An 18314-nucleotide genomic window follows, 5' to 3' on the forward strand; every position below is an offset into this window, starting at 1 on the left:
CTTCTAGCATGGATCAATCTGCTAGTTCAATCCAACAAAGAGCAAGAGAGTCCTCCAGGTCTCATGCCTCTTGCAGTCCCTCAAGATTCAGGGATCACCTTACATGAGCTAGCCACACTTCCTTTCATGACTGGATTCCCTGGCTGTCCTTCTAATAAGGACTGTGTTACTACAAGTTTCCCTGGCAACTGTTCAAAGCCTCTAGGCACCTACTAACATCACCCAGGTCAGAATTGCAGTGAATAGTAGTCCATATATTCAACCACCACTACATACATCAGCAGTAGGTCATCAACACCGTTCCATACCCCACGGAATGGATCACTTCCATGATGCTCCAAAGGTTCACCTTCCTGGAGAACAGGAAAGTCAAGGTCACTCCTGTAGCAAAGTCTCCTAACATTCTGCTACAAGTAAGTGAGCTTTCAAAAATTTGTTTCAGTGCTTAACTAATGATTGAAACAAGTGATTAACCTGACCATTATCTAGCTTCAGCCACATTTTGCACCTAAGCCTTTTGCAGCCTCCACAATGGCACAGGTCTTCAGCTATGCAGAGCTGCGAGGAGAGGAACCTATGTGGCTCAAAGCCACTTTTGCCCTTCTTCAATCTCTGGGGTCCCAGTAACATTATGCAGCCTCAGGGCTACTCCACGGTATGCTTGGTTGCAATGACTCCCCTCAGGATTTTCTGCAGCTAGAAATTGCTGGAGTCCTGCATGCTCTGGCTACTCCCTTTCCTTTTCTGACATGCTCCTGGCATGTCTGTACATGGGAAAAGAGTGTCTTAGAAGCAGTGAACCTCCCAGCATGCCCCCTATGTTCGGAGTCCCCCAACTACCTTGTTAGGGGCTATTGTGTACCACCACAGCAGCACAATGGAGCCTTTTTGGAGGCAAAGCTCATGTCCCATGTTTTCCTTCATCATTTATTTTACTGTACTTTAATGAGACCTAGTTAGCTTATAAAAAAAGGCCACAAACCCAATTCTGAACACGCCGCACACAATCAAATCATTCACTCTTTTTTTTTTATTTGATGCTTTGAAGATACGAATGCCTTTCTTAAACAACACTGGTGAAAAACATCATTCAAAAGGTCTATCTGGAATAATTTTGAATTCAATTAAATTCTTCAGCTGTGTTACACAGTCTTCATTTACAAAAAATATATAAATATGATCTGAAGACAACCCATCTATAAATGTTTGTGCAAGTGAATTGTAACAGGCTCATTGCTATATCCTTCAGCTCGATAGTATGAAAGTAGTTAATATAGTCTGCTGAAGTATTACGTATTCAAAGTTACATAATGTTACTGGAGTCTAAGCTTGATATTTTCAGATCTGAATATTATTATTGCACTAACTCAAAACAATGAAATAAAAAACTGAAAGAACTATTCAATCTACCAACCAATTTCACCTCCCAAAATGTTTTGGTTAATTACAGTAGTAGATCACCATTTGCAAGATCAATATTAAAGTACTGATTTAGCCATAATGCCATTCCCCTGTTATCTACTGTATAACAGGTTTCAGAGTAGCAGCCGTGTTAGTCTGTATTCGCAAAAAGAAAAGGAGTACTTATGGCACCTTAGAGACTAACAAATTTATTAGAGCATAAGCTTTCGTGAGCTACAGCTCACTTCATCGGATGCATCCGATGAAGTGAGCTGTAGCTCACGAAAGCTTATGCTCTAATAAATTTGTTAGTCTCTAAGGTGCCACAAGTACTCCTTTTCTTTCTACTGTATAAAATGTTAGAAAAACTCAGAAAAAACCATGAAGCTTTACTGCAAGAGAAATTAATGCAAGAAATGGTGTTTTTAAGTACTGCAGAGATATGAAGCATTCAACCTCCCAGCATGCTAAGGAGCAACATCTGTACTTAATTTTAACTTGATGTGCTTCAGATCTCATGTTCATATAGGTATTTAATGATCCAAACATAATGGTCCTATATAGAAAAATTACTTATATGAAGAAGCAAACTTCATATGTATTCCTTTTTGAAAGATGCTTCAAGAGAAAACTCGCTCTGGTTCTAACAATGAATATTTCCTTTTAACAATTAAAATGCTTTAGGGTGGGGGGAAGTAATCAGCCTCAAACCTTAAGTACAGTATGTAGACAATTAAACTTAATGTTACTCCTTTTTCACAGACTCCTTGCTTCTCCCTCCCTCCCAGTATAGCCAATACAAGGAAAATAGATAGAGTGCAAAGCAAACAATTAAATCATAGTGGTAGATTGTTACAACAAATACAATAAACAAGAGGAAATAAAAGATTCTGTAACTGATATGCTTTAAAACTAGAGACTCACTACGTAAATTATGTGCTTCGCTTTTCTGGTCAGAAATGTCTGAAGAATCAGAAATGAGCTGGTTTTCATACTCTGAGTCATCAGGCCAGTTTAATATTTTTCCCTCAGTTATTAAACTTTCAGATTCAGAGCTTGTCTCTTCTATTTCTTCAGTAGGCTCACTAATTAAAATCATTGGCCCTAATGACTCCTCTTGTCTGAACTCTGTTTGATGGAAGCATTGGCCTATATTCCTTTCTCTTCTATCACTTGAAGTCAACATGTCCGAAATCTCAAGAACTTCTTTGTGTTCAACCTCAGCAGCGGTGTTTTTATTAATACATGTCATTTCACTTGGTAGGTTGAAATAATACCCTGACTCAGCAGAAATATTGGCAATGGATTTGAATGCAGGGGCTGTACATGGATGCTCCATATTTTCTACCTCAGCAGTAACCACCTCAATAGACTCTTCAGAAGTTGTCGCTGAAGAGCTTTCATAATGACAACTGGGCACAATATTTGTATCAGAGGGTGATGGTTTTGTTTCACCTTTGGCACCTGAATGGGAAAGTGTTCCAAAAATGCTTTCTTCTTTATGAAGTTCTTCAGCTTCATCACTGTACAGACACTGCTCAGGATTCGGGGGAGCTTTCAGTGATTCTTCTGAATATAAATCCTGCTCCAAACCTGCTTTTCCTTCTATAGCAGAAGCCTGTAATGTTTCCTCTACAGGTGGATTATTTCCAGTGTCATGTTCTGCTTTGGAAACTTTTTCCTTGGTATTGCATACAGACATCATTTCTCCTTGCAGTGTTTCACGTACATGTGCATTATAAATATCTAAAACTGATTCCTTTTCAAAGTCGGTGTCATATAATACACCCACTGTATTGCGTTGACAAAGAGTATAATGTGAACCATCATTTCTCCCTTCATGTGTATCAAACGCTGTTTCCTTTTCCTCTATGGGCCTGTCACTTACTGCAGTCTCTTGAGGTAGCTTAGCAATTACTGCTTTTTCACTAGCAGACGTTTTTTCTGAAGCACTTTCTGATGTTGTTTTAATTATATAAGCTGTACTTGCTTCTGCTTCCTCTATATTACCATGTTCAGCTACAGAAGACTTTTCACACCTCACTGTCTCTTGGCAGGTAAACAATTCTTCTATGGGAGTAACAGTCAAATACCTTGTCTTATCCCTCATTCCCAACGTGACTTCACCATCTGTTTGCTCTTTAATCTCTTCTGTTCTATTTATCTCACTCTCTCTTTCTACTAGTTGACTTCCTAAAACACTCCACTTTGGATTTTCACACCCTACCCTGCTTTGATCATCTGTAACCATGTGGTCTGATTTCTCAATTTGAAGTTGACAAGGATCTGTCTCCAAAATATTTTTGTTTGTTGGGAAATTATCTTGGCTGTACATTCGATCCTCAAAAAGCTTATGATCATTCTCCTTAGTATCAAACGTATCCTCTGGGTTCAATGGCACAATACTTGTAGCTCTTGCTTTGCCAGTTGTCACTGCAAAGTCTGGGTAACCAGTGGGGAAAGTAGTCATTTTACTCTGAGTGGTATCAGGGTATCTACTGTCTGTTTTCCTCAAGTCATCACTTAATTCACTGTATTCCTCTTTCCCTGGTTTGCCTTCAACAGAGCTTGTGATTTCTTTTCCTTGACTTCTGTTGTCAGAGCTTCCCCTATCTTTTAGCCAAGTAAACTCTTTGAATTCATGACTGTCTTCAGTTCTTCTTTCATCAGCTACATGGGAAATCATCCAGTCTTCTGCTTGTGAAGGCTTGGCTTCATGTTTATTATCCGAAGCTGATGGCAATGTTGTGGTTTTTGTTTCAGTAATATATTTTCCATGAACACTGAAAAGTTTTGGAGCTATGGTGTCAACACTCTCCTGCTCTTCAATTAGTCCTAACTCATCTAACTTGATTTCTTCCTCCTCTTTTCCTATATCAGAGTTATATTCTTTTTTTGATACTTCTGCCACAACTTCTTTTTCTGCATACGGGCTTTTCGAGGAATCTATTGAGATATCAGAATGTGCAAAAGCATCAGCACATATATCTCCTCTTAAATGTACCTGATCTTTGCTTAAAATCATCTCACCTTTTTCTTCATGTTTGTCACTGTCTGGCAATACCGAGGCTAGCATTAGGTGAGATGTTTGCAGAATGTGTCGTTCTGGAGCTGGATTAGCATTGTCATCCAGTGCTTCAGTTACGCATGTATTTAATTGCATTGATTCATCATGCTCTGAAGAAATTGTTTCTGGTCTCATTTCACAGGCCTCTTTGTAGATATCAGCATCATCCCCACTGATGAATAACCTCTCCATCATTTCACTTCCTGAGGCACTATCTGTTTCACCTTTTGAAATATCTACATGGCTCATTCCTTGTCTGCTTAAGACAGTATCTTTAATATGGATAGTCACATTTTGCATTGTTCCAGGCAAATATTCCTGTGATAAAAGCATTTCACTGGTATCAATGCATTCCAAAGGCTGTTCAGTATTGTTTACAGAGCCTGCAGTAAGTTCCTTTGCTAATGGCTGACTATAATCATATCTTATGGAATACTTTTTGTTATCATGTAATTCTTCTCCTAGCTCTTGTAAAGTATTTTCTGAAAGGGAACTGATAGATACAGGCTCCCTGAGCAAGTCAGTGCCTGTTTCCATAAGTGTTAGCTTATTCTCCAGTCCTTGGGCTTCATTTGGAAAATTAACTGGCTCTGTTGTGTATAAATTCCTTTCATCTCTGGAAGAAGTACCTCTAGTTCTTGTGAACTGCTGACTTAGCTGAAAAAATAGAATAGAAAAGAATGATCAGAATGAGCTCTATAAAAATTATTCAAAATGAATGAGGCAGGTTTTCATTATGGAAAGTTTTGTTTTTGGTTTCAAAGCTTTTATGGAAACATGTTCCGAACAATTTGCAAAATTTGCATTGTATGTATTTTTTAACATATGTAATGAGATTTATAGTGAGTCTGAAAGGAGAAGGACATCAATAGTATTCAGAATGCTGTTTCTTTATTCATGAATTCAGTAAGCTGCAAGTGCATTTTATACAAATGAAACTTAAAGAGAATATTCTCTAAATGGGAGGCTAATTCAGTTAGCTCTGCACATTCAGTTCCAGGGTTGTGGGGTTTTTGTTGGTTTTTTTGTTTGTGTGTTTGTTTGGGTTGTTTTGTTTTTAGTGAGAGCATTGATACAGTACATCAAAGCCTGGTAACATTCAGTATTGTCCAGTAAAACAAAGACATGTTGCATACTGACATGTACTGTTAGAATGATCTTTGCTTCATTTCTCTTAGGAACCATTTTGCAGGCTTCAAACCAGAATGTTTTTAGACAATCTGGTAAGGCAGACATTGGAAATGAGATTAGTGAAGAAAAAGGCCAGAAACTAATCATTCTCCTTCCCTAGCTCCCAAATATCATATTGTATTATTCAGCTGTGCCTGCTTGTCATTGCACTCTCTCTTCACTTTAACATACTCACATTGATAACTCCATGCTGATCAATTAGAGGATAGCTTCTCAGGCACACCTTGTTACATTTACACTTGCTGTAGATATCCCCATTACAATTTCTCTTATTAATATGTTTTCTGCAAAGCCACTGCAAACTATTAATAGTAAAACGTCACTCAAAGAAAAGTGAGGGAGCTAATGTCTCTGCAAATTCTGTTTTAATGACCCTCTGCCAACTGGTGCTCAAATGTATTTGAGCTCTTCGGTGATGCCAACTGTCAGGATTTAACAGTGAGATGCCTGTGGTTTTTTTGCTTCTCATAACTGACATTTGCATGATCTCAATAATTATATGCAAATCTTACGATTTCCCCCTCTTCTCACATAAGGCTCATGTTACTTGTCAACTGCACAGCTGTCTTGTGAGCCAATGCCTGTGGGTTTCAAAGATTTGGTTGTATTTCCATCTATTATAGATCTTCATTGTTTAATTCATTAAAGAGTGCATAGTACAAATTAACATCTAAATTACAGCTTCCCTCTTCATTTACTGTATGGACAATCTCTGTAATTTATAAACAAACTGTTATATTTGAACCTGCTCATTGGAACAGGGTAAATCAAGAAAAAAGATGTGATTTTTAGGGCCTTTTTTAAAAATATACGTTTTGTTTTAAAAAAAATGAAGATGTTGATTTTTTCAGGCAGTAGGAGCTCCTACAATAGATGACAACTTTGAACTTTCTTAAAGTTAGAGCTAAGAAAATTTCATACTTAAGTGTGAGGAAATAATTCTCCTCCCTATCAAAAAGACTGAGTGCCACTCCTCTTGCTCTCTGGTCTGATTCAGCATTCACATTTTCACAGGCAATAGCCATTTTAATCGATGATTATGAATGTATGTACGCAAAAGACATAAGCTCAGAACAGGCACCGAGAATAAGAGATGGCTGTATGTGTCTCATTTACTGCCATTTCTTCCTTCGTGGTGCAAAATGCAAGCCAAACCATAAAAATCCCCAAATAGATTGAATGTTCACTGAATGTGAAATTTATGATAACAAATTTAATGCTAAATACAGATCTAGAAAAGTCTACTGTAGTAGTTATATAATTTTTCCTGTTAAAATTATAGATATTGGAATTTTGTTCATGTAGTGTATTACATAGTTAATCTCTGAAACATCTGTAAGTCTCACAGTACCATAAATACAGGAATTTTACCAAACGTTAAATGTTTATATTAAGTATATACTCATCACAGAGACTAGGAAGAGAGATCTTTGAAAGGTCAGTGTTCTAATTCTTTGAAACGATCACTTAGATCCTCTGATAATGAAGTAACAGAGAGAAGTCATTAATTTAAGACCACAAGAACTTAATGAAATTTACTGAAATCACCTTCTGTTGTTGATTCAGAAGGAGATACAATAAAAATACAGACTATGGTTTTACATTTGTAAATTAGTACATCTGTCAGATCTGTTAAAAGGGGCTTTTTCACCACCTTTGATGTGTAAATGGATTCATATCATCTAACACTGTGGATATAATTGTATAACACTTACCAGAAACTCTAATTCTTTTTCATTATCTTCCTTATTATCTTCATTGCATTCAACATTTATATCTTTTACATTTTCATGTTGCGATTCAATGTCTTTGTCCTTCTCATGTGAATAAACAATTTCGGGGATGTTTGCCTCTGAAGAGTTAACAAAAATATACTTTAACATCCATTTGGACTGTTTGTTACATTATCTATTTTAATTAACATGTGCAGTAAGGAAGAACTAATTAAACTAGCTGTTGTACCTGAAGTCCTTGAATCATTCCATATGTCTTCATCAGATATTGCCAATATTTCTTCTTTGCTGTTAAATGCAAAAGAAACTTAATGTGTTATTCTGCAACAATTATTGTTCCAAATCCTTTTAGACCTAAACCTAAAGACAGCTGGTTAATGATGCACAATCTTTTATGTGATTTGAAATTTGGCAGAAATATAACCTTGCTGATCACAATTTTATAAAAGAAATTTTTTTGTAATGATGTGACTTTAACCCTTGGTGAGAGAAGGAACTGATCGAGACATTCTAGTGAATGAAATTTACGGAAATCACATTCTATTTTTGATTCAGAGAGAGATACAATGAAAACACCTAAAGATAAATGCTGAGTGCCCACTTCAATGGGAGTTGATGGCACTTAGGATCAGGCCCTTGTAGGGATGTAATCTCAAAAAAAAAAAATAGAAAGGACAAATGTAAATTATTATATCAGTTGTGGATTCCATCTCCATGAGATAGAACATTTTTATGTTGGTCTCAGTGAATAAGTTTTGTGAATTGCAAGACCAATTGTGGTACTGGAAATGGCTTTCTAATATTTTTCAATTAACTTTTTTTCTGTTCCATTTTACTCAAACTTCATTCAGTTGAACTGATATAACATTACTTCTGTCACCAAAAAATTCCTTAATTCAGAAGGAGGATGATAAATTTATACTATGATAAAAGAATTTGGACATCTACTGTTATCACCTTTTCATAAAATCCTGCCTTTACTCCTCTAGGAACATAGGAATTAGCATCATAGAAATGTAGGATTGGAAGAGACCTTGATAGGTGATCTAGTCTAGTCCCCTGCACTGAGGGAAGACTAAGTAGCATCTAGACCATCCATGAGAGTTGTCTGTGTAATCTGTGTTTAAAAACCTCCAGTGATGGACATTCCACAATCTCCCTAGGTAATCTGTTCCAGTGCTTAACTTCCTTTACTGTTAGAAAGTTTTTCCTAGTGTCTAACCTAATTCCCATTCTGCAGTTTAAACCCATTGCTTCTTGTCCTCAGTGGTTAAGCCCATTTCTTCCTGTCCTCAGTGGTTAAGAACAATTTATCACCCTCCTCTTTATAACAACCTTTTATGTACTTGAAGACTGTTATCATGTCTCTCCTCATTCTTCTTTTCTACAAACTAAACAAATCCATTTTTTCTATCTTTCCTCAGAGATCGTGTTTTCTAGACCTTTAATAAATTTTATAGATAAGTACTATATTTGCCCTTTTCCAGTCCTCCAGGATCTTTTCCATCCTCCACAAGTTCTCCAAGATAATTGCTAATCGTTTAGAGATCTTTTCAGTTAGTTCCTTAAGTATTCTAGGATGTATTTCGTCAGGCGTTGCCAACCTGAAGACATCAAATTTATCTACGTAATTCTTGAGTTGTTCTTTCCCTAGCCTCTGGGGTAGCCTACCCCACTTACACTGATGTTCACTATGTTAGTCATCCAATCACTGGTAACTTTTAGTTTGAAAAGTGAAACAAAAAAGGCATTTAACACTTCAGCCATTGCAGTGTTTTCTATTATTGTCTTTCCACCATTGCATTTCGTTTCCCTCCTCATTGGGCCTACTCTGTCCTTGGTCTTTCTCTTACTTCTCATGTATTTGTAAAATGTTTTCTTGTTACCCTTTATTTCCCTAATTAGTTTAATCTCATTTTGTGCCTTGGCCTTTCTAATATTGTTCCTATATGTTTGTGTTTGTTTTTTTATATTAATTCTTCATAATTTGACAGAGTTTCTACTTTTTGTATGACTCTGAGTTTCAGGAATTGCCAGACTGGCTCAGATCCAAACAGTGGCGTAGCTAGGTGGGGAGCGGGGGAGCAGCCGCTCCCCCATTGAGCACAAGTGGCACCTTGTGAATGTTTTGGCGCCTTTTAAATTTTCCCCTGTTGAGGGAACAGGGGGAGCGATCCAAAAAAAGGGTGCTTTTACTCACCTGGCGGCACTCTAGGTCTTCGGCAGTACCTTGGAGGCTGGACCTTCAGTGCCGCCGAAGACACCCGGAGCGAGTGAGGGCCTGCTGCCGGAGCGCCGCTGGGTGCGTAAAAGTGCCGCAGTGGGTGGCGCCTTTTTTTGGATTGCTCCCCCTATTCCCTCCACCTGGCTACATGGCTGGAGCCAAGATCCATCTAGTCCACCACTCTGAAACCTACCCTGTCACGGACAGTCACCAGCACTAGAGACATCAGAGGAAGGTATAAGAACCCCACAGCGGTAGATGTGGGGTAATCTGCCTCCCCCTCATTACATCTGATCCTGATCTCTAATAGTTAGAAATCGGTTCTAAAGCATGAGGTTTAATATCCCTTTCACAATTTTTTGTTATAATTAATTATAACTGTGGCTATTCTTAATATCCGTATAAATGTCCAATCAGTCTTGAATCCTGCTAAGTTCTTGGCCTCAGCTCATTTAGGGTCAATTCCTGCCACCCTTACTAACATTGAGATGTGTTATAGTCCCATTAAAGTGGAACAGTGTTATAAACCTAGATTCTTAGCACCCTGGGAGAGGGTCCATCTTCTTATTACTTGCTGGTTTGCAGCTAGCACAATGGGTCCTGATTCTAGATTAGAGTTTTGGGGCACTGCTGTAACACAGATAATAAATGATGATAATATAACCACAGGGTATGAGTCCCCTGTCAAAGGACAATTTTGGTGTCCTTTGTGGTGCTCAAGCAATGACTGCTTCGTATGCCACTCTGGATTGTACGAAGGATCAAAGCATTTAAGATATTAATAATCCGGAGGCAACCCTGTGAAATAAGGAACTGAATCACAGAGAGTTTAAAGGCCATGCTTTCAGCCATCCCTCTACTGAGCCTCCACTTATGTGTGTGCACAAGTACAGACACACCACCACACTTTGCAGGATGAAACATCTCAAAACACAATCAAACATTTCTAATACTGTGTCTGCAAATGCTAAAGTGTACGACCACCCACTAAATAAATCGTGTTTGTGGAGGGCAAATTCTAATACCTGCATGTGTTCACTGAACTCAAAATAAAAAAACTTTCAGAGTTTTGTTTCTGGGTAATTTTCAGGTATGTTTCACCCTTTTGTTCTTTTTAAAAAAAATTAGCTAAATTTAAACAGAATGCCACATTGAAACAAAAAGTCAAAATGTCACTTCAAAACAATCGAAACAACATTAAACATTTCAAAATGGTTAAAATAAAACACCTTGAGACAAGAAATAGAAATGTTTCATTTTGACATGGCAGAAACATTCCAACTTTTTCAAAATATGTTTCCTTTTTTTTTGGCCAGAACTATATGCTGAATTTGACCTAAATCTGAAAGTAGTTTTGGTGCTACAAAAAATTCATTTTTCAGCCAATGTACTGATAGCTGAGACAAGCCTGAGAAAACAACCAAGATATTCTGTCTTCTTCTCCCATGCCTTATCCACAAGAACCAATCATACAAATGATATGTTTTTAAAACGTCAATTTTCCTGAGTCAGACAGCTGGGACAACCGGTATTTCCTAACTTTTGAGTGCTTGACTTGCAACCTTAATGTTGAAGCAATGTTTTGAAGTAGTTTTGTATGTAATTTTCTAGGTTTGAAAACAGTCTGAACAAAACAAAAATTCGATTGTGTGAGTATTATGAGTTGTCAACTGGGTTTGAAACCAAGCTCTTTATATTCACAACACAGACCTCCCCACTTGAGTGAAAAGTACAACCCATAGCAGTAACAGGCTGTTATACTCTTTGTGGCTATAAGGGACCAGAGGGAACATGACACACACTTTGTTTACATGTTTAAAAGGACAAAACTACTTATTTTTCCTAACTTTCTTCTGAGAAATGGATGGATTGCTTTTGCTGAAATTTATTTTAAAAATTCAACCTAAGGCAGAGAGCAAACATGGAAATCTTCAGACAAAATGGTTAAAAGTTGGCCAAGTTATCTTATAATGGAAAGTTTTAGGCAACATTAACTCTAGAATTGCTACCAACTCCACATATAGTATATATTCAAAAAATACTTTAAACTCCCCACTTATTCACTGAATATATATACAAACTTAAATGATAAATAAGTACATTGGAAAACTAAACTGCTTAAAATCCAAACCCTAGTCGTCCTTCTTTTACATGTGACAACTTGATTTGGGGTTCTGTGTTTCTCCTGTGATACATATAAGGACTTCAGTTAATACCTAAAGCATATAAATTATTGCTTAGTCTGCCATGCCTCCAGCCTTTTTCAAGTTCATCCTTAAACTATACTTCTTCTAAAAAGCCTACAAACATTAGTAATCTCCAGGGAGAAATGGTAATTAGATGAGAGAAAATGTCTATTACCATCAAGAGATATTAAACGTCACCATTCAGTCACACTGCATTTCATTGCATCCATTTCCCCTTCCACTGTTTCTACATTGTTTATCTAGACTTTAAGCCCATCAGGCTATCAACCAATACTTCATACTCACCTGGAAAGTGCCTAGCTCACTATTGGGGTTATATAAAATGTAAACAAATTAAAAAATACATAATGCAGCACCTGTTTTATGTATTAATGATCTCATTGGTATTGCAGGAAACTCACAGGGCTCTGCATGCATCTCCCCATGTTTTGGCAGCCACAAAGCCTCTGTTCACTTTCAAAATAGACTCAAAGACGCTAAGGCCAGAAGGGACCATCATGATCATCTAGTCTGACTCCAGCACATTTCAGGCCACAGACCCTCACCCACCCACTCCTGTAATAGACCCATAACCTCTGGCTGAGTTCCTGAAGTCCTCAAATCACAATTTAAAGACTTCAAGTTACAGAACACCCATCATTTACACTAATTTAAACCTGAAAATTACCTGTGTCCCATGCTGCAGAGGAAGGCAGAAAAAAATGTAGGGTCTCTGCTAATCTGACCTGGGGGGGGGGAGGGAATTCCATCCTGATCCCAAATATGGCAGTAAATTGAACCCTGAGCATTCCGGCAAGACACAACAGCCAGACACCTGGGGAAGAATTATCTGTGGTAACTCAGAGCCTCCCCATCTAGTGTCCCATTACTGGACATTGAGGATATTTGCTACTAGCAGATGCAGATTGGCTAAATGCCATTGTAGGCAGTTTCATCATACCATCCCCTCCATAAACTTAAAAAGCTCAGTCTTTAAGCCAGTTAGGTTTTTTGTGCCCACTATACCCCTTGGAAGGCTAAACATGTTGATGGTCAGTTTATATCCATTTGTTCTTGTATCAACATTTATGCTTGACTTAAATAACTCCTCTCCCTCCCTGGTATTTATTCCTCTGATGTATTTATAGAAAATACTCATATCTCCCTTCAGCCTTCATTTGCTTAGGCTAAACAAGTCAATCTCTTTGAGTCTCCAATTTAACTATGTGGAACTGTATTAAATCCCTTACTGAAATCCAGTTAGATTAGATCTACTACATTTCCTTTATCTAAAAAAATCAGCTATCTTCTCAAAGGAGATTAGGTTCGTCTAGCACAATCTATCCTTTTTAAAACCACACTATGTTTTATCTCAATTACTGTTTACTCAATGTCCTTAATTACTTTCTCTTTCAAAAATTTTTCTAAGATATTGCATGCAATTGAGGTCAAACTAACAGGCCTATACTTTCCTATATAACGTTTTTTTCCCTGTCTTAAAAATAGGTACTATATTAGCAATTCTCCAGTCATAGGGTAAAACCCCCAACTGTAGCTCACGAAAGCTTATGCTCTAATAAATTTGTTAGTCTCTAAGGTGCCACAAGTACTCCTTTTCTTTTTGCGAATACAGACTAACACGGCTGCTACTCTGAAACCATTAAAAATCTTTGCAATTTGAGCTTGTACTTTCATGTGCCAGTTTCTTTAATATTCTTGGATGGAGATTATACAGGCCCCTAATTTAGTCTCATTAAACTGTTTGAGTTAAGTTTGACTTCCACCTCGGATGTGGTAATTTTTACTTCCATATCCTCATTTCCACTAGCCAGGCTGCCACTACCCCTAAGGTCCTCATTACCTTTATTCAAAACTGAGGCAAAATATTTGTTTAGGTATTGGTCCACGCTTAGATTAGCTTTAATCTCCACTCCATCTTCTGTGCTTAGTGGTCCCATTTGTTCTTTCCTGGTTTTCTTCTTATTTACATGGTTATAGAACCTTTTACTGTTGTTTTTAATTTTCTTTGCAAGGTCTAACTCTGCATGGCTTTTGGCAGTTCTCTATTTTCCCCTACAGTATCTGACCTCCATGAGATAACTTTCGTTTCTGATCCATCCGATCTCCCATTCCTTGTAGGCTTTCTGCTTTCTTTTAACAACCTGTTTGAGATGCTCGCTCATCCAGCTTGGTCTGCAACCCTTCCCTATGATTTTTTCCCCTTGCTTGGGATACAGGCTTCAGATAGTTTCTGCAACTTTAACTTAAAGTAATTTCAAGCCTCCTCCACATTCAGATCCTTGAGTTCTTCGGTCCAGACCACTTCCCTAATTAATTGCCTTAATTTTATAAAGTTTGCCCTTTTGAAATCAAGGACTCTAGTTGCAGATCTATTTTTGTTTATCCTTCCATTTAGTTGAACCAAGATTGTCCTCTACAACCAGTTCTTCTATGAGTTCCTTATCACTCACCAATACCAAATCTAAAAGAGCATCACTTCTTGTAGGTTCAGTGACTATTTGGTATTCCTTTTAATCAACACATGTGTTTAGATAATGATATGGAGCCATAAAAGTCCAGGAGAATACCCAAGTGGAGTTTCCATTCAGATGGGAAGTCTTTGGGGCCACACGGATGGGTAGGTGTCTTGGAGTATGTGTACACTGCATTTTAGAACATGCAGCTGCGAGTGTCAGAGCCCCATGGGATTTCACTATGGTGCTAAAAGCAGCTGAGTAGCTATTTAGGCTTGGGCTCTGAAACCTACCCTCCTCCCCACGGCTCAAAGCCTGAGCTCCAGCCTGAACATCTACCAGACGTTTTCAGAGCCATAGCCTGAGCCCCACAAGCCTGAGTCAGTAGCCCTGGGCTCTAAGACTTACTGCCACGGGTTTTAAAAAGCAGTGTATCCTTAGCATCCCAACTCCACAGGTCTTGGGGATCTATGTGGGTAGGTTGTCTCAGTCATGTGAATGCAGATGCATCCTGTGTTGGAGAGTGTATCCTACACAAGCTCTGAAAGGGTTGATGTGGGCCTGAGACACCAATTAACACACCAGGCTGCACCTGGACTAAGAGCCAGACTTAACTGAGGATGAAGCCCAACTGGGGAGGGGCAGGGAGAGAACTACAAACAGAGGAAGTTGAGAGCAGAAGAGATCTGGAACTTCACAGGAGGGTGTCATTAGCCCAACCCTTTATAACAACATCATAAATGACCTTCCAAAGATGATGAATACAGGAACAGGCATCACATTATTTGCTGATGATTCTGCTATATTGACCAAAAGCAGAAAGAATCAATAAGGCACTTCAGAGGAGTACAGAATGAGAAAACAAGTGGGTCTGCAAGTTCCCCATTGAAAAAACTAAGGGAATGATGTTCACAACATGGAAGATTAAAAAAAAGTAAAATTATAAATACAGCAGATAAATATAGTGGAAAAAAACCAAACTCGTAGGTGTGATATTTGATAACAAGCTGATCTGGAAGGGCCATATTGAAAATATTATAGATAAGTGAAAAGGAAGAATCAACTTATTTATAAGCAAATATGGGGGGGCAGATAAGAAAATGATGATAATACTATTTGGAGGGCTAATCAGATCTATTACTGAGTATGGCTGGCAGGCCTTGAGGTCAGCGTAGAAAATAAATCTGAGAAAACTAGACTGTATCCAAGCAAAGGCATTGCAGATAGCATGTGGTGCCTTCATTACTATGATTCTGTGTGTGATGCAGTTAGCCACCAGAGAATGCTCATCACTCTTAGAATGAAGTGCCTAGACTTAACCTTTTGGGCCAGACCACTAGGTAACACTGAAGATGATAAAACTAAACTGATATATGCTGATTGTTGCATATTAAGTGGAAACCAAGTAGGACAGAAACTCAAAATTCCTCATGTAAGTAAGGTAAAGAAGTGGATAAAGGATCTCAGTGAAAAGAAAGGCTTAAAAGAAGTCAAAATCTATAGTTATGGAAAAATACTCTATCACTGGAAAACAAGACAGACATGGAATTATATAATAAACAAAAGCAAAAGAATGATATACCTGTGAGAAGTGGGGACACTATTGCCAAATGTATTCTGACAGCTCCAAAGAGGAAGGAATGGGTAGAGTGGGAACAGCTTTCTGTGTACCCACATTTGGGGTCAATAAAACCGTAAGACTAACTATCTTTTATCTCAGGTTTCAGAGTAGCAGCCGTGTTAGTCTGTATTCGCAAAAAGAAAAGGAGTACTTGTGGCACCTTAGAGACTAACAAATTTATTAGAGCATAAGCTTTCGTGAGCTACAGCTCACTTCATCGGATGCATTTGGTGGAAAAAAAACCTGCTGAGCTAACAGGGACATTGTTAGCACTAACTTGGCTTTTACATGTGCAGCCAGCTGCCATGGCCATCCTGTCTGATTCCTTATCAATGTTGCAGGTACTATACAATGGCAAGTCTGACAGCAGAAATGATATACTTAATGAAATATTACTGCTAACAACCGAATTTCCACAACTGGATATGACCATAGCAATAGCATGGATCCCTGCACATGTAGGGATAGCTGGCAACATATTGGCAGACAAAGAGGCTAAAAATGCTATTAAGCATGAACAAGTTGACCTAGAGATCCCCTTAAGCAAACTGGAATTTAAACACTTGATCAAAATAAGCTAAAGAAGGAATGGCAAGTACTGTGGGCACATGAAACAAAGGGGGGGAAAACTTCATGTAGTATGCCCAATAGTTGAAATACTTGATATAATCCAAGACCCTGAGAGAAAAAGCAAACTGTCTCTATTTGGAATTTTAACAGATCATTGTAGATTAAATAGTAATCTATTTCTAATAAACAAACATAAGGATGGACTATGTGAAACATGAAAGGTCCAGGAAATGACAGATCATCTCTTATGGAATTGTAAAGGAGATACTTATATGGAAAACTCAGATGCCTTAGAGTAACAGAATTTTCTTTACAACACCTATCCAGAATATAAGAACAATGGAGCACAATTAAAAATGCAATTCTGCAATTCTTTAAGAATACTGCGAATGGTGACAGGTTATGACTTAATGTCTATTTACAAAGTCCAGTGAATGGCAGTCATAGACTCAGAAATTGAGTCTACTCTGCCACAAAACCCAGGAAAAAGAAGAAGCGGGATGCAGGGAGAAAGTCTGCAGTCACTTTTTGGGATGACAGTCAGACATCAAGAGGGACAAGGAGGAAGCCCAGGGGGGACACTAAACCCTGGGATCTTCTCCTGAGTACAGAAGCCTGGGAGGAGGCCAGAAGAGAGGTGAAACAGCCACTGGGTGAAAAGCAGGCTCCAGTGGTACACCCTGGAACAAAAGCATGGTCCAGGCTTCCAGGGAGAGAGCTCTGGGAAGTGTTCAGTGGAAGAACAGCAAGAGGAATTTAACAAGCATGAAAGGCCAATCCCAAGGAAAATAGCTTGAGTTTGTACATTTTGTTTTATTCAGGGATTCAAAGGGAGGGCCCTGAGAGTCCCAGCCCTGAGAGAAGGGTGAGCCTAGAGAGGTTGCGGGATAAAAAGTTCTGAGAAAGATTGAGTAGGAAGAATCCTAGGGAGGCAGCAGTGAGGGGTTGGATGGGGCAGTCCGTGGCTGCTAGTTATATGGTCTCTGGACTGTAACCCAGTGTAGTGGGAGGGCCCAGGTTCCCTTATCTGCTACTGGTATGGTGTGCAAGGCCAGAGAAGGGTATAAGGATGATAGAGAGCCCTGAGAAAAGGATGGGAGGGCCACAGTGCCCAGAGTTGGGACTGAAGACCTGATACAAGGTCTTGGGCTTTGGTTTGTGGGACTTTTCGTTATCCAAAAAGGGGTGGACTTAAATAATTTTCTGCCTGGAGAGCTGTGTAGTGGGAAAAGGCAGACCACTGGAGGACCAGAGTGACTATTGGCAGGGTGCACCAGATGGAGAGAGCACCACTGTGCCACTCCTCGCCATGAGGAGTCGCTCTAGTGGTGAGTCCTCTCCTCTTCACATATCCACATGGAGCTCCCTTCATAATGCTCAGCTGATATACTCCTCCCACCCCTTCTCCCATTTCACTTTAACAACTTGGCTACTTGAAGAGACACACTTCCAATGGCTGACTAACTCCTTCCATGGCTGCTACTCTAAATAGCATTAAATCCTATCTGATTATAGGGTATAACGCAACAGAGAGCAGCTGCCCTCTGCTCCTCTTCTCCTGCCCCTTGCCTAACCCCAAATTCCATGGAGTTCTGGCAGATGAGCTGTCCTGGGGTCATAGGAAAGATATGAATGATGCTGCAGAATCAGCACTCTCCCATAGACTATAACTTGGTCCCCTCTGCTGGTAGAAGAAGAAGGGACAATCTAGCTCTTAAACAGCAAAAGACAACTTAGTTTCCAATGCAGATACACATTTGGAATGCAAATCTGGGATTTTCAAAGAGTTTCATCCTGATTATCCTTGGGTTTTGAATTTTCAGTGAGAGTACTTAGCACTACCCAAA

The 18314-nt window shown here is 38.7% G+C and overlaps 1 protein-coding gene across 1 annotated transcript in view; it reads right to left on the bottom strand.

The window, feature by feature from the left end:
- Nucleotides 1–342: 342 nt before the first annotated feature.
- PPP1R3A (protein phosphatase 1 regulatory subunit 3A) overlaps nt 343–18314 on the bottom strand; it is a 52295-nt gene continuing 34323 nt past the window's right edge. Inside the window, exons 2-4 of the mRNA XM_038401402.2 lie at nt 7622–7680; nt 7375–7511; nt 343–5125 (exon numbers count right to left, since the gene is read on the bottom strand). Coding sequence (XP_038257330.1) covers nt 2147–5125; nt 7375–7511; nt 7622–7680 — 3175 coding nt within the window. The 3' untranslated portion in view covers nt 343–2146. The remainder of the gene's footprint in view (nt 5126–7374; nt 7512–7621; nt 7681–18314) is intronic.

This window comes from Dermochelys coriacea, chromosome 1, assembly GCF_009764565.3.
Source record: "Dermochelys coriacea isolate rDerCor1 chromosome 1, rDerCor1.pri.v4, whole genome shotgun sequence".
In the NCBI taxonomy this organism is placed as follows: domain Eukaryota; kingdom Metazoa; phylum Chordata; order Testudines; family Dermochelyidae; genus Dermochelys; species Dermochelys coriacea.